The sequence below is a fragment of the Monodelphis domestica genome, chromosome 4, assembly GCF_027887165.1.
Source record: "Monodelphis domestica isolate mMonDom1 chromosome 4, mMonDom1.pri, whole genome shotgun sequence".
In the NCBI taxonomy this organism is placed as follows: Eukaryota; Metazoa; Chordata; class Mammalia; order Didelphimorphia; family Didelphidae; genus Monodelphis; species Monodelphis domestica.
Genome location: NC_077230.1, coordinates 320,224,471 through 320,241,787, shown reverse-complemented (window position 1 = coordinate 320,241,787; position 17,317 = coordinate 320,224,471). Strand labels below are relative to the sequence as shown.

Here is a 17,317-nt window from a genome sequence, read left to right as displayed (position 1 = left end):
GTTAAGTTCTAAACTCCCCTGCCCGGGTTGAGCCAGGGGTCAGAGTAAATTACTTAGTTCTTAGGCTAGATATCTTACCCTATCCTCTGTGATTTTCTTTCTTCACTCTTTCTTTATTTTGTAAATAAATTGTAAATAAATCTCTTTGTAATAAATTAAATTCCTGGCAACTCTATTTTAAATATAATCCAGTCCAACCTTTTATATAATTAATCCTTTTTTTCCCTTACACTGTATAGTATAGTACATAACAATTAAAAAAAATAAATACACACTTTGGGAATCTGTGTTGAAAAATGCCTTTGCTGAGAGGCCTCTTGATCAAAAAAATTTAGAGATTTAGAGAGGCCTCTTTGCATGGATGTTTTTCCCAGCATCTCAAAGTTTATGTCTTTGAAACCAAACTTAGTTCTCCTTTATTTCCTTCTCTATTTCTATCAGTGTTATCACCTATTCACTCAGTTTCACAAATCTGAAACCTTGGAATTTTTTTGACTCTTCTATCTCCTTGATTTCTTGTCTTTAAAATTAAATTCTACTGAATCTGCTATCTCAATGTTCTCTCTTATGTGCTCCTTCCTATACCTACATATGCTTTTTTAATAGCTGTCTAACAGGTCTTTCTGTCTCTGTTCTTTCTCCCATCCATATTGACTTTAATCCTTCTGCCAAATGTAGCTTCATTATTTTTAGCTCTCTTTCTCTTCTGTCCTAAACCTTTCATTGACTCTGTCATCTTTTGAGTAAATTCCTTTGTTGGCAATCGTAGCTTTCCAACCTAATAGCATACAGTTCTTCCTGTTGTATAGTCTACAATATAACTAGCTAAACTGGACTACTTTGTTGCCCAAGCTGTATTATACTTTTCCAGCCCCTGCTCATACTGTTCCTCATTCCTAAAAAGGAACAGCTAGATGATGTGATAGATAGTGTGCCTGGTCTGGAGTCAGGAAAACTCACCTGTCTAAATTCAGATCTGACTTTCAGACACTTAAGTCCCTGGTGACCTGGGACAAGACACTCAACTCCATCTGTTTGTCTCAATTTCCTTATCTGGAGAAGGAAAATGGCAAACCACTTTAGTATCTTTACCAAGAAACGGTGTCATGAAATATCAGACATGGCTGAAAAATGTCTGAATTAATGCCCAAATACACCCCTTCCCACCCCCAACCCTCTTCATCTGTTAAATTCTTCCTTTTTCTTTAAAACCCAACTCAGATTACATGATATTTTAGGACCCTTACCCTTAGTAATCAGTTATTTCCCCCCTCTTATTCTGTACTTATTAATACTTTATGCCTAACTGTGATACAGGATGATAAAGTCATTTCTCACTGTTACTGTCATGAGGGCAGGGAATATGGCATGTTGGTCTTGGAATCAAGAAGTTAAACTCTACCTTTGACAGTAGTTGTATGACGATGGACAGTTCATCTAACCTCTGTGTATTTTAGTTACCTCATCCTTTTATTTAAATAGCTTTTTTTCAGTTATATGTAAAAATAATTTTTATTATTTGTTTTTAAGTTTTTTATGTTCCATATTTTCCCCTATCTGAAATGATAAGCAATTTGATATATGTTATAAAAGCACAAACATGGGAAACATTTCCATATGAGTTGCATTATAAAAGAAATGCATTAAAAATTACATACATAACATAAAGTGAAAAATAGTATATTTCTATCTACATTTAGATTTTCATCAATTCTCTTTCTGGAAACGAATAACATTTTTAATCATGAGTCCTTTGGGATTATCTTAAATCATTGTATTGCTGAGAATAGCTAAGTCATTCACAGTTGATCATCATATAATATTGCTTTTACTTTGTATAGTGATTCTCCTGGTTCTGCTTGTTCATGAAAGTCCAGGTTTTTCTGAAATCATCCAGCTCATTTTCCCATAGCATTCTACTTTACTTTTAATCTTGGTTGTATTAGTTTTGTATGTGTAAAACTTTTAAAAATTTAATCAAAATAAATAAAATATCAAAACTTTCCATTTTGCATCTCATATTACTATTTCTTATTTGATAATAAATTTTTTCCTTATCCACTAGATCTGGTAGGTAAATTATTCCATCCTCCCCTGATTTTCTTATGGTATCTCCCTTCCTAACATAATCATGTACCCATGTTGACCTGATTTTGCAATAGAGTGTAAGATGTTGGTCTTTGCCTAGTTTCTGACATACTATTTTCCAGTTTTTGTCAAATAATGAATTCTTGTCCCCAAAATTTGGATCTTTGGGTTTATCAAACACTAGATTTCTATGGTCATTTACTACTATGTATTGGATACCTATAGTGTTTTTTATTGATCCATTTTTTAGCCATACTAGACTATTTTGATGATAACCACTTTATAATATGGTTTGAGATCTGGTACTGTGAAGCCACCTTCCTTTCACATTTTTTTCATTGTTTCCTTTTAATAATCTTGATCTTTTTGTTCTTCTAGATAAATTTTGATATTTTTTTAACTATATAAAACAATTTTGGAGTAGTTTGGTATGGCACTGAATAAGTAGATTTATTTAGGTAGAATTGTCATTTTCATTTTATTGGTTCAGGATAGCTATGAGTGATTAAACAACTGACTATTTTTGTGAAAAGTATTTTGTAATTGTTTTTCAATAGTTCCTGAGTTTGTCTTGGCAGAGAGACTCAAGTATTTTATATTGTCTATAGTTATTTTAAGTAGAATTTCTCTTTCTGTCTCTTGCTACTAGAATTTGTTAATTACAGAAATTATAGAAATATTGATTATTTATGTAGGTTTATTTTATATCTGTCAATTTTGCTGAAATGGTTAAATCAACTAGTTTATTAAATGATTCTTTGGGATTCTCTAAATATACTATACCATCTGTAAATAATGATAATTTGGTTTCATTTCCTGTTTCTTATTACTTCACTTTCTCCTTATCTTTCAGACATCCTTGCTTCACTTCTGATCTTACCCAGTAGATTTTACTCACCTTATTCCCATTACAGATAATTCTTATTAATGGTTCTAGATAGATACTATTTATTATTTTATGGAAAACTCCATTTACTCCCATGCTTTCTAGAGTTTTAATAAGAATGCATGTTGTATTTCATCAAAAAAATTTCTGCATCTGTTGAGATATGATTTTTGCATTTTTGTTATTGATAAGGTTAATTATATTGATAGTTTTCCTAATATTTAACACATCCTGCATTCCTAGAAATAGTGCCTAGGAATGTAAACAGCTTAACCTTATTGAATCCTCCCTCTCCCTCCTCCTTTTTTTAAATGCTTCTTGAGTCTTGTTTTTAAAAATCAGTTTTCCTATTCAGCTTTGTTCTTTTCATTAGGAATGCTTGAAAGCCCTCTATTTCATTAAATATTTATTTTTCTCTTTGAAGTTTTATTGGGTGAATCTTGGTTTTAATTCTAGCTCCTTTGCCTTCTAGAATATTATTCCAAGCCCTCTTATGCTTAACTGTAGATGCTCCTAAATCTTTTGTAAGCTTGTCTGTGGCACCATGATATTTGAATTGTTTCTTTTTTCCTGCTTACAGTATTTTCTCCTTGTTGTGGGACCTTTGGAATTTGTCTATAATTTCCTGGAAGTTTTTATTTAGAGATCTCAAGAAGTGATTGGTAGATTCTTTCAGTTTCTGTTTTCTCTGGTTCTAGGATATCAAGGCAGTTTTCCTTTATACTTTCTTAAAATATGGTGTCTAGGTTCCTATTTTTGATCATGGTTTTCAGGTAGTCCAGTAATTCTAAAATTATCTCTCCTTAGTCTCTTTTCCCGATCAGTTGTTTTTCCAATGAGCTATTTCACATTTTCTTCTTTTTTCATTCTTTTGATTTGATTTTATTGTTTCTTAATGCCTGATGAAATTATTAGCTCCCACTAGTCCAGTTTTAATTTTTAAGGAATTATTTTCTTCAGTGAATTTTTGTACATCCTTTTTCTATCTTTTGTGCTTCCTTTACCTAGCTGTTGACCTTTTTTTTTCCACAATTTTCTTGCATTTCTTTCCCACTTTTTATTCTACTTTGTTTTTTTAAATCCCATTTGAGCTCTCTTAGGAATTCTTTCTGGGCCTGGAACCAATTCACATTTTTCTTTAAGGCTTGACAGTGGTGTCTTCTCCTGAATCTCTGTTTTGGTCTTCCAAGTCTATATAATTTTCTGTGGTCATTTTCTTTTTCTTTTTGCTCATTTTTTCCTAACCTATTTCATGACTTTTAACTTTATATTAAAGTTGGGCTATGCTCTTGGGATGGAGGGAACACTCTCCCAAGCTTCTTGAGCCAAGGATGTTGTGGCCTGATAGCCTGATGGCCTGCGCTGGCGGCACAGAGCTTTGCTGCTGGTTTATGCTACTGACACATGGATGTGGCTCCTTACTGGTTTACGCTCCATTTTTACTCTACTGAGGCAAACCTTTCCTGCTGTCCTTCTAAATTGTCTCTTGGGATGGAAAATTATTTTACCTAGCAAATTGTTTCACCTCTTCCATCATTTTGTTGGTTTTGCTTTTCCAAATTTCATTTTTAGGCATTATTTTATAGTTTTTTGGAAGTGAATTTGGAAGAGCTCAAGCAAGTTTTTTCCTACTCTTTTATCTTGGCTTTGCCTTTCCAGTTTCCTTATTTTTAAAATGGTCATAAGACTTATTATACCTGCTTCACAGGATCTTAAAAGTAAAAATTTTCACATTTTCACAAACCTTAAAATGTTACAAAATTCCAAATAGCATCACCGAAGCTTCATACCCTTTTAGGGATTTTTAGCTTCCTTTTGTGTGTTACCTGATCATATGAGACATGGGTGAAGGAGATGATAGTGGCAGAAGGCACCTGAATGATAGATGAAAAAGAGAGATGATGGATTTCATGATGAATGGCCTCAATGTTTTTGGTAAAGTACTAGACAAAATTCTCAGCTGAAAGAATTGTGGTTGTTCAGTTGTATCTGATTGTTCGTGACCCTAAGGACCGTAGCACAGCAGACTCCTCTACCACTATCTCTCAAGTTCAATCCAATTTAATGCTTGTTGTTTCCATGATACTATCTGTCTCATTTTCTGCCATCTCTTTTTCCTTTTGCTTTCAATCTTTTTAAACATCAGAGTCTTTTCCAGTGAAGCCAGTCTTCTCATTATGTGGTCAAAATATTTCAACTTCAACTTCATATTTAACCTTCCAGTGAATAATTTGAAATAATTTCTTATAAGTGATTTGATCTCCTTGCTGTTTAAGAGATGCTTAAAAGTCTTCTACACAATAATTTGAAATCATCATTTCCATGGCGTTCTACTTTCCTTATAGCTATACATTGCTACTGGAAAAACTATAGTTTTGATTATATGGATCTTTGTTGGCAAGGTGATTTTTTTTTTTAGTGTCTTGTCTAGATTTGTTTTCCTTCCAGTCTTCCTTTCCTTTTAATTTCATGGCAGAAGTCTCTATAGTAACTGTTGAGCCCAAGAATATAAAATCTGATACTGCTTTCATTTCTATTTGCCAGAAAGTGATGGGACCATTTGCTAAGTGTAGAGAAGAAGACTTAACAAGGGATGAGAAGCTTTGGAAGAACTACTGTCAAGAATAGGATATCAAATCGATGAGGATTTATATAGAATCCTTATATAGAAGGATTGACTAGCAATTGTGAAGGCCCAGTTGAGGTCATGTAACATAATTTTATGTATTCATATAATTTAACTGGACAGACAGTAAATGTTTAATAAATTCTTCATTCAGAAAGAGTTCAAGGACAGTGTGAATGCTAGGATCAGGAATTCTTCATGACACACTTTTGAATTTAATCAAATAAGATGAAATTTAGTGGGACTAAGTAAAAACTCTTAAAGTTGAATTTGTAAAATTACCTTCATAAGTATAGGATGGGAAAGGAATAGAGAGACAAGTTGTTCTGGAAAAAGCTCTGAAACACTAGTGGTGGGACTAGGTGGTGGTGATGACAGTCATAGCATCAGCTTTGAGAATTCTCAAGCCAGAGATAGTAAGGGGATCTGGAAGCTTGTCAGAAAGAGATTATAAGGGGGGAAGCTGGGTATTTAGAGACAGGAGGTCCTAGGTTCAAATCTGGCCTCAAATACTTCCCAGCTGTGTGACCCTGGGCAAGTCACTTGGCCCCCATTGCCCAGCTCTTATCAACTCTTCTGCCTTGGAATCAATATTGATTCCAAAACAGAAGGTAAGGAAATAAAGAGATAGATAGATAGATAGATAGATAGATAGATAGATAGATAGATAGATAGATAGATAGATAGATAGATAGAACGGTAATGTGCTAGCACTAGACTCAGGACCAGATGCTCTTTGGCAACCCTATTGCCTATACACATTTCTGGGTCATAGTTCAAGTATAGAAAGAAGCACTTTTGGTCAAAAGGAAACAAGCACTGAGCATAAATATCTCTTTTGGTCCCTAGGGATCAGGGATTCTGAAGTACATGATCACTTTCAGTCATGAAGGATCAGGGTCTCTAAGAAACAATATCATTTCCATTCTGAAGAATGGAAGGCCCCTTAGGAGCAGTATTTATTATAATCCCAAGGGATCAGGGGCCCTTCCTAGTTAAGGACCAGAATGCAGACCAAGAGAACAGTGATTATACCTCTGCCTAGAATATGCCTCTGTGGAACACTGAAATCTTCTAAACCAACAGAACTAGCTCTGAAAATAGCAGTGTGAAAAGCCTGAAGCTTGAGACAATGCCCTCTCCCCAATGCCAGCAAAATGCCAACAATATTAACATAAAATTCCAAATTAAGAAATAGGGTGGAAAAATGAACAAAAGAAAAAAAGAACCTCATTGTTAAAAATTACTAAAGTGAAAGGGAAGAGTAAGACTCAGGCTCAGAATATGACAGTGAATTCAAAATAGCAAGAGCTACAAAGGGAAGAAAAATGTGAATTAGACACAAGCCCAACATGAATTCTTAGAAGAACTAAAAAATTATTTTCAAAATTTAAGTAAAGAAATCAAAGCAAAGGAAGATAATTTATAAAAAGACAATTAACAGCTTGGTAAAAGAGGCACAAAAACACTGAAAAAAAATAACATAGGAGCAGTGTAAAGCTCACTGAAGAAAATAATTCCTCAAAAATTAGAATTGGGCTAATGGAAGCTAATGACTTCATCAGACATCAAGACACAATAAAGCGAAGTCAGAAGAAAGAAAAAAAATAGAGTGAAAAAAAAAACTGACCTAGAAACTAAATTGAGAAGAGAATTTATCAATTAATGGACTACTTGAAAGCCATGATTAAAAAAAAAAAGTCTAGACATATTTTAAGAAATTGTCACCAAAAAGTGACCTGCTGTCCTGGAATCCTAGGACAAAAACAGAAACCTGAAGGACTCATCAATCCCAAAGTGAAGACTCTTAGGAATATTACAGTTGTCTCTCCATATATCATGGTTCACTTATTGTTACTTCATTGTATCGTGGATTTAAATATATATATATACATATATATATATATACACATATGTATGTATGTATGTATGTATGTATGTCATTCTGTATCACAGAGTTTTTGCCATATTGCAGCATTTTGCGGTTGAATACCATACTGTACATAATGGAAATGCAGTATGCCACTACCACTTGCGCAAGTTTTCCAACATGAAATTGTTCACGGCACACTATTGGCTGATGAAAGGCAAGCAACCACAGTGCTGTGTTCTGTATCCTGGGTGCTGATTGGCTCAGTAACTGTAGCATTGGTCTGTTTGTTTACTCTCCCACCACTTTTTGGATTTTTACCTATTGTGAGGGTGTCTGGAATGTAACTCCCAGGATAGGTGAAGGATCACTGTATAGCCAAATTCCAGAGCTTCAAGATTAAGTACAACATACTGCAAGCAATCAAAAAGATTTTTTTTTCAAATATCAGTCAGAATAACACAAGATTTATCAGCCTCTACATTAAAGTATCAAAGGACTGGGAATATGATATTCTAGAGGTAAAGCAGCTAGGATTACAACTTAGAATAACCTATCCAGAAAACTGAGTATAATCCTTCAGAGGAAAAAATAGTTGATGAAATAGATGACTTTCAAGCAATTCTGATGAAAAGACTAGAGCTGAATATAAAATTGGACTTTTAAATACAAGACTCAAGGGATGTAGAAAAAGATAAATATGAAAGAAATCATAAAGGACTCAATTAGGTTAAACTTTACTTTCCTCTATGGGAAGGTGATATGTATATCTTCTAAGAATTTTATCATTATTAAGACCCTTAGAAGGATGCTACATAGAGTGGGAGTGAATTGATTATGTTGGGATGATGTAAAAAAATGGATGCAAGAAAGAGATGATGTCTAGAAGAAAGGTGAAAGGAAGAGAAAGGTGGGGAAAATTTTCTCATGAAAGAGGAGATGTAAAATGTAATGGCTTTCAGTGAAGGGGAAAATGGGGACATGGGCAAAGTTTGAACCTCACATCTAAATTGATTCAAGAGAGAATTGTACACATATATTTCTTCCAAATTGGTAATAGAAATCTATCTTACCCAAGAAGAATGTAGGAAGGAAATTGGATAAGAGAAAAGGAGGTTGATGAAAAGTCAGTGTTTAGAAAGAGGGACAGGATAAAAAGAGAAAAGAACAAATAGAAGAAAATAATATGGATGGAAATGCTATTTAATAATTATAGCTGAATGTGAATGGAGTGAACTCATCCACACAATAGAAGCATACAGCAGATTGGATTAGAAACCAGAATACAATGATATGCTGTTTTTAAGAAACACACTTGAAAATGGGAACCTCAACTTTTCCTCTCTTGGAGCTAAGTGATTCTTCTCATAAAAAAGAAAGAAGTCAAATCAATGAATAGAATCTTAGAAAAGTTAAGTATGATAGACCTCTGGAGAAAACTGAGATAATAGGGAGTAAACTTTTTTCCTCAGCTATCCATTACACCTTTACAAAAATTGACCAAGTATTGGGGCATAAATACTTTGAACCAAATACAGAAAAATACAGATTTTAACCATTTCAAAGACAATAATGCAAAAAAAAAATGCAATGAATAAAGTATCATGGAAGTATGAATTAAAAATTAATCAGAACTAATCCTAAGAAATAGGTGGGTCAAAGAGCAAATTGGTAAAACAATAATTTTATTAAAGAGAATGACAATGAAATAATAATAAAAATTTTATGGCTTGCAGATAAAGCAGTACTTAATGTAAAAATTCATATCTAAAAGTATACATCAATAAAAGAAGAGAAAGAACAGATCAATCAGTTGGGCATGTAACTGAAATAAAAAATTTTTTAAATGTCTTCCATTAAATACCAGAATGGAACTTCTAAAAATCAAGAGTTTAGTAAGATTGAAAATAAGAAAGCATTTGAACTAATTAATAAAACAAGGAATTAGTTTTTATGCGGGCAGGGGGAAATCCTCAATAAAATAGATAAACCATTGACTAATTTGATTGTAAAAAGAAAATCAAATTAAAATATGAATAAGGTAAATTCAGCACCAGTGAAGAGAAGATTAAAGCAATTATTAGGATTTATTTTGCCCAATTATATATTAATAAATCTGACAATCAAAGTGAAGTGGATGAGCTTATAAACTGCCCATGTTAACAGAAGAGTAAAGAGAATACTTAAGTAGCCCTAAGTTTGGAAATAAAATTTAAACATGTTCTCAGTTAGCTCCCACAAGAAAAAATTCCCAGGATCAGATAGATCTACAAGTTAATTCTACCAAAACATTTAAGAAACAATTAGTTCTGATACTAGAGAAATTTTTTAAAAGTAGGTAATTGTAGTCTTGCCAAATTTCTTTTATGACAGAAATTTTATTTTGATACTTAAATCAGGTAGAGCAAAATAAGAAAGATACTATAGACCAATTTCTTTAGTGAATATCAATGCAAAAATTTTAAATAAAATACTAGCAAGGATAATGTAGCAACATATTGAAAAGATCATAAACTCTGAATTAGGTGGAATTTATTTTGGGAATGCAAAAGTATTTCAACATTAGGAAAACTGTCAGCATAATTGACCATATCATTAACAAAACAAAAATCAAATGATTACACCGGTAGATGCAGAAAAAATACAGACAAAATACAATACTCATTCCTATTTAAAAACATTAGCAAACAGGAATTCAGTGGAGCCTTTCTTAAAATTATAACTATTATCTAAAATCAAGAATAAGCTTTTTTGGTAATGAAGATAAATTTGAATCCTTTTCAATAATATTAGGAGTGAAGCAAGGATATCCTTTATCATCACTATTATTCAGTATTGTACTAGAAATGCTAGCTACAGCAATAAAACAGGAAATAAATTGAAGATCTAAAAATAGGAAATGAAGAAACAAAACTATCAATCTTTCAATATTTAGAGAACCCTAGAGAATCAACTAAAAGCTAGTCAAAACAGTAAACAACTTCAACAAAATTGTAACATATAAAATAAATATATCATCAGCATTTCTTTATACTATCAACAAATCTCAGCAGCAAGAGATTTTCATGGAAAATAATTTCATTGAACTGAAGTGAAAACAATTTCATTGAAAATAACTATAGGCAATATGAAATACTTAGTCTCTTGCCTGCCAAGACAAACCCAGGGATTGTATGCACATTATTACAGACCACTTTTTACTTGCTCTAAAACAATTAGAGAAATATTAATTGTTCTTGGTAGACCAAACCAATTTAATAAAAATGACAGTTATACCAAAGTTAATTTACTTATTTGGTGCCATACCAAACAAACTGCCAAAGAATTATTTTACAGAGTTCATAGCAAAATTCATCTGGATGATCAAAAGGTCAATAATATCAAGGAAATCAGTGAAAAAAATCAAAGATAACCTATCATTTCCAGATTTCAAACCATATTACAAAGTAGTTATTAAAACAATCTCCTACTAGCTAAGAAATAGTGTTATGGAGCTGTGGTATAGAATAAGCATACAATACATAGTAATAAATATTCACAATAAACTACTATTTGATAAACTCAAAGATCCATGCTTTTGTTGCAAGAACTCAATATCTGATAGAAATTCCTTGGAAAACTGTTTGGAGGAAACTAGGCATAGACCAACATCTCCCAGTGCATACCAAGTTATGGATAAATTATTTAGATATAAAAGGTGATATCAGTAAATTAGGGGAGAATGAGAAAATGTACCTATCAAAACTATCTACAAGGAAAGAGTTTTTGTATAAGAGAAAAAGGACTATGGGGAGTAAAATGTATTTCTTTGATTACATGAAATTAAAAAGTTTTCGTACAACCAAAATTAATGCTGCCAAAATTAGAAGAAAAACAGGAAAATGTAAAATCCCCCCCCCATTTTCCTTGAAAAGGCCCCATTTCTCAACTACATAAGGAACTTAGCCAAGTTAATAAAAATAAGAGACATTCTGCAGTTGATAAATGGCCAAAGGATATGAACACATAGTTTTCAAAAGAAGAAATCAAATCTATAATCACATGAAAAAGTGCTCTAAATCACTACTGATTAGAGAAATGCAAATTGAAGCATTTTTGTTAATACTATCTCAGACCAATCATAATTTGATAAAACAATAAAACGACAAATGCTGGATGGGGAGGGATATCCAAAAAAATGGGATCACTAACATACTGCTGGTGGAGGTTGTAAACTAGTCTATACTGAAAGGGCTATAAAACTCTGTATGCCCTTTTTACTAGCAATGCTATTACCAGGTCTTTATACTATAGAGATCAAAGAAAAGGGACAAGAACCTGTTTAGTACAACAATATTTATAATGGTTCTTTTTGTGGAGGCATAGAATGGGAAATTGTGAGGGGATGCCCATCAATTGGAAAATGGCTGTACAACTTGTGGCATACAAGAATGTGATAGATTATTACTGTACTCTAAAAAATGATGACTAGGGTGGTTTCCTGAGAAGACCTATATGAATACATTCAAAGTTAAATGAGCAGACTTAAGAGAACATATGTATACAGTAACAGCACAATTGTAATGATGATCAACTGAAAGACTTGGCTGTTCTTATCAAGACAATGATCAAGATAATTCCAAAGGACCTATCTCCAGAGAGAGAGAATTGATGAACTCTAAATTCAGATTTTTACTTTCTTAATTTTTATTTGTTACATTTTATATGACTGATCAGAAATTATGTTTTGTATATTTAGTATCAAATGTTTGCCTTCTCAACGAGGAAGAAGGATGGGAATTTGGAAATCAAAATGAAAGAAAATTACTTTTAAAACTTTTTACATGTAATTTTACATATTAAAAATTTTATATGGAATTTATAAATATTTTATTAAATGAAAATAAAACTTAAAAATAAAAAATGGTCAAATAGAATAAAAGCATAGTTATTTTGAGGTAACTGAGTGACTCCATGGATAGAGCAATAGGTTTGAAGTAAAAAAGTTCTAAGTTCAGATTGCACCTTAGGTACTTACTATCTGTGTAACTTTTGCCATGCTACTTAACTTTTACTTGTCTCAATCAACTGTAAAATGGGGATAATAATAGTACTTTTTCTCCCAGGACTATCGTGGGGATTAAATGAGATTTCATAAAGTGCTTAGTCCAATATTTGGCAAATATTAGGCACTGTATGTGATTATTCCTTTCCTCCTCTGAATATAAAATATATTTGCTCATTAAATAAGATTTAGTATACATTTTCCTTCTGCATTACTAGTTGTTTTTCTTCTTCTAGGCAATAGAGGTTAAGTGACTTGTCCAGAGTCACATAGCTAGGAAGTGTCTTGAGGTCAAATTTGAACCTAGGACCTCCCATCTCTAGGCCTGGCTCTCAATCCACTGAGCCACTTAGCTACACCCTGCATTATAAGTTTTTAAAGTACACTAAAGACATAATTTATTTTACTGCTTTTTTTCTATTGTTTTTCTCCTTATATAAATTTTACCTTATCATTTCTATTTTTCAGCTGATTTTTCCCCAGTTACCCTTCTTCTTCTACTGGTTTTAGTATTTTTAAAAAATATTCCTTTTAGTGCAGTTTAGATAGTATACACTAAATTTCAGTTGAAAAATGTAATTTTTTAGGCTAATGGTTTAGATGATTCTGATATTTTTATATATCTATTTGTCTATTTTAAAGAAGTATACACAAATCACTTTTTGTTTTTCAGAATTGGAGGGTAATCCTGTATATTAATGTTTTACCAATAATGGCAGAGCATCCACCTCTCTTGGACACAACTCAGATTTTAAGTAGTGATATTCCTCTTCTACCTGCACCTATTGTAAGTGGGGATGGAGCACAACAGGTAAGGAAACCTAGTCCTTTCTTCCTTTTGTCCACTTGTCGTCATTAGTCTTATAGGAACTTAGGTGGATCTTCAAGATGACATATATATTATATATTATTATATTATTATTAATATTATATTATGATAATATATTATTTTTATTCTTATTAATTACTAATAATATCATTAACATCATATATTAATGTTATATACTGAGTATATAAAATATTATTAGATCTTTCAGGTATTATGGTAGAGGAACATGTCTTTCTTATTTGTAGTCATTTTTTGGTGTATTTTAAAAATGTATTTTAAAAATTGTCTTGAACTGAAGCTTAGTTGATTTTAAAGTTACTCTGGATACATTTTTGGACCATGTGTACATTAGTAGCCAAATAATTTAGAAGAATAGCACTTCACACACATTTTGCGGCTTTATTATATAGTAATATAACCTCTTCATTTTTCAGTAGAAGCATAAATTTAGCAGAATTTACTCTGATGAGAATTTATGGTAGTGGAAAGTGTGTAACTTTCCAGTATGGCTACCTTTTACTTAAATATTAAAATTTTTAATTTAACAAATATTATAAACATAATTATATCTAAATTTTGTTCTGAGTTAAATAAAGAGATTGATTAAGCATATGTGACTAGTATCCCACAGGGGGAAAATACTGTGTGTGAAATATATAACATGTAAATATATGCAAATTAAAAGCCTTGAAATTGTGATTATTGGTGTTTTCAGTTTATCTTTTAACTTTGGAAAAAAGTTAGACTTATGAAATTGTATGGATCTTATTTAGGATTGTCTAAGCTTCTCTTCTACTTATTGGTATAATTAAACCAAAAACATCTAAAGCCAGAATTCTTAGAAAACATCTAGAAAAGAAGAGAAAAATCATATATCTTCCTTTTGTAGTTCTTGACATTTTCAGTCAGAAAATTCTTCTATGTATTTTGCTTATAATTTAAATATATTTCCAGAGTTGTTCTTTGTAGATGGATCCCAGTCTTCAAAAAGTTCTCCTTTTACAATTGCCTGCAAAAATACATCAACTTTTTAAAAAAATTAGTGTCATTACTTTTGTTATGGTTGCCAATCTGGGACAGTTTATTCAAGAAGCATAGGTTAGAGATACAAAGACAAAAATGAAACTATCATGGCCCTAAAGGAACTTGAAAGACTTTTCAGGGGTAACTGTATGCATACATTAATAAATATAAAATGTACTGTAGAGGCAGCCCCTAAGCACAGGCTAAATGCTTTGGTTACTTTCCATAGCATCATAGCTGATATCTTAAATAATCTCTCCCTCTTCTAGTCTATAAGAGAGATAAGCATGCATGGTACAGTGGAAACAATTTTGGCCTTGGATTCTGGAGCCTTGAGTTCAATTTCTGCCTCTGAAACTTCTTGGATGACCTTGAGCAAGCCACTTATCCTCTCTGAGCCTCAAATTCCTCATCTGTAAATTGAGGAGTTTGAATTATATGTCCTCATAGATCTCTTCAAGCTCTAATTCTTGGATCCTTTTCTTTGTACAGCTTCCTCAGATGTCATTTTTATCATTGCCTGTTCAAAAAACTTTAATGATGTTCTACTTCTTATTAATTTTAAATTCAGTTTCTATCTACTAGGGCTTGTGGTCTAGAGAGGTTACTGCTATTCCAACAACTTTCAGGCTTCAGCAGTAGTTGATATATGTATATACAATTATTATGTGTGTGTGTGTGTGTGTACGCGCGCGCGCGAAAATCCATACTACTTCTCGATTTCTGCCATTTCTTGAAAGAATTTCCCTGAGAGAGCTGTGTCAATAACAGAGATTCCCTTCCCTCCACTATGAGGGAAAACTAGGTCCTATTCTCTGCTTATAGCTTCTTTCCTAGCCAACTTTTTCAGCTAATAGACCCAGTGTCCAGAGAAAAAATCCTGAGGAATTATGTAAAAATTAAATTTTAGTCTCTAGTAATAGAAATATTATATTTTATGAGGTTTATTAAAGATTATTAGAATTAAGAATAAAGAAAATACAAAATAGAAAAACCATGTGGCTAGGGCTAATTAGCCCATTCAAAAACCCCACGCGTAGCTTACCCACTACATCATTGCAATGGAAGAGAGATCATCTGAGACAGAGAGCCAGTTAAATACTCATTGTGATCTTGCCCAGGTGGAGACTCAGGTGAGATTTTAGGGAATGCTGGGAAATACCAAGGACTTCTGGGGATTGAAGTCTAGGGTTCAAATCTCCTCCTTTTTTTTTTAATTTTTTTTTACAATTTAAACATTATTTTATTTGGTCATTTTCAAACAATATTCCTTGGAAACAAAGATCCTTTTCTTTTCCTCCCCCCTCCCACCACCCCTCCCTTAGCCAATGCACAATTCCACTGGGTATCACATGTGTCCTTGCTTCAAACCCATTTCCATGTTGTTGGTATTTGTATGAGGGTGTTCATTTAGAGTCTCTCCTCAGTCATGTTCCTTCCACCCCTGTAGTCAAGCAGTTGCTTATCTTTGGTGTTTCTACTCCCACCGTTTGTCCTTTGCTTGTGGATAGTGTTTTTTTCTCCTGGATCCCTGCAGAATGTTCAGGGACATTGCATTGACACTAATAGGGAAGTTCATTAAGTTCGATTGTACCACAGTGTATCAGTCTCTGTGTACAATGTTTTCCTGGTTCTGCTCCTCTCGCTCTGCATCGCTTCCCGGAGGTTGTTCCAGTCTCCATGGAATTCCTCCACTTTATTATTCCTTTTAGCACAATAGTATTCCGTCACTAACATATACCACAATTTGTTCAGCCAATTCCCCAATTGAAGGGCATCCCCTCATTTTCCAATTTTTTGCCACCACAAAGAGCACAGGTATGAATATTCTTGTACAAGTCTTTTTCCTTATTATCTCTTTGGGGTACAAGCCCAGCAGTGCTATGGCTGGATCATAGGGCAGACATTCTTTTATCGCCCTTTGGGCATAGTTCCAAATTGCCCTCCAGAATGGTTGGATCAATTCACAACTCCACCAGCAATGCATTAATGTCTGGACTTTGCCAGATCCCCTCCAGCATTCATTACTTTCCTTTGCTATCATGTTAGCCAATCTGCTAGGTGTGAGGTGATACCTCAGAGTTGTTTTGATTTGCATCTCTCTGATTATAAGAGATGTAGAACACTTTTTCATGTGCTTATTAATAGTATTGATTTCTTTGGATGAAAACTGCCTGTTCATGTCCCTTGCCCATTTATCAATTGGAGAATGGCATGATTTTTTTGTATACTTGATTTAGCTCTTTATAAATTTGAGTAATTAGACCTTTGTCAGAGGATTTTGTTATGAAAATTGTTTCCCAATTTGTTGCTTCCCTTCTCAATTTGGTTACATTGGTTTTGTTTGTACAAAAACTTTTTAATTTGATGTAATAAAAATTGTTTATTTTACATTTTGTGACTCTTTCTATGTCTTGCTTGGTTTTAAAGTCTTTCCCTTCCCACAGGTCTGACATGTATATTCTGTGTTCACCTAATTTACTTATAGTTTCCTTCTTTATGTTCAAGTCATTCACCCATTCTGAATTTATCTTTGTGTAGGGTGTGAGATGTTGATCCAAACCTAATCTCTCCCACACTGTCTTCCAGTTTTCCCAGCAGTTTTTGTCAAATAGTGGGTTTTTGTCCCAGAAGGGACTCTTTGGGTTTGTCATAGACTGTCTTACTGGGGTCACTTACCCCAAGTCTATTTCACTGATCCTCCTTTCTGTCTCTTAGCCAGTACCAAATTGTTTTGATGGACCACTGCTTTATAATATAGTTTGAGATCTGGGACTGCAAAGCCACCTTCCTTTGTATTTTTTTTCATTATTTCCCTGGATATCCTTGACCCTTTGTTCTTCCAAATAAACTTTGTTATGGTTTTTTCTAAGTCAGTAAAAAAAATATTTGGAAGTTCAATGGGTATAGCACTAAATAGATAAATAAGCTTGGGTAGGATGGTCATTTTT

At 32.9% G+C, this 17,317-nt stretch overlaps 1 protein-coding gene across 5 annotated transcripts in view; it reads left to right on the top strand.

Annotated features, from left to right (window-relative positions):
- FNDC3A (fibronectin type III domain containing 3A) overlaps positions 1 to 17,317 on the top strand; it is a 191,382-nt gene that overhangs the window by 26,772 nt on the left and 147,293 nt on the right. For 4 of the 5 annotated variants that reach the window (XM_016421933.2, XM_007495421.3, XM_056794841.1 and 1 more), the window contains one exon: positions 13,188 to 13,325. In XM_016421933.2, coding sequence (XP_016277419.1) covers positions 13,227 to 13,325 — 99 coding nt within the window. In that variant the 5' untranslated portion in view covers positions 13,188 to 13,226. Of the gene's footprint in view, positions 1 to 13,187; positions 13,326 to 17,317 lie in introns of those variants that run through there. The other variant, XM_007495420.3, reaches the window with a different exon arrangement.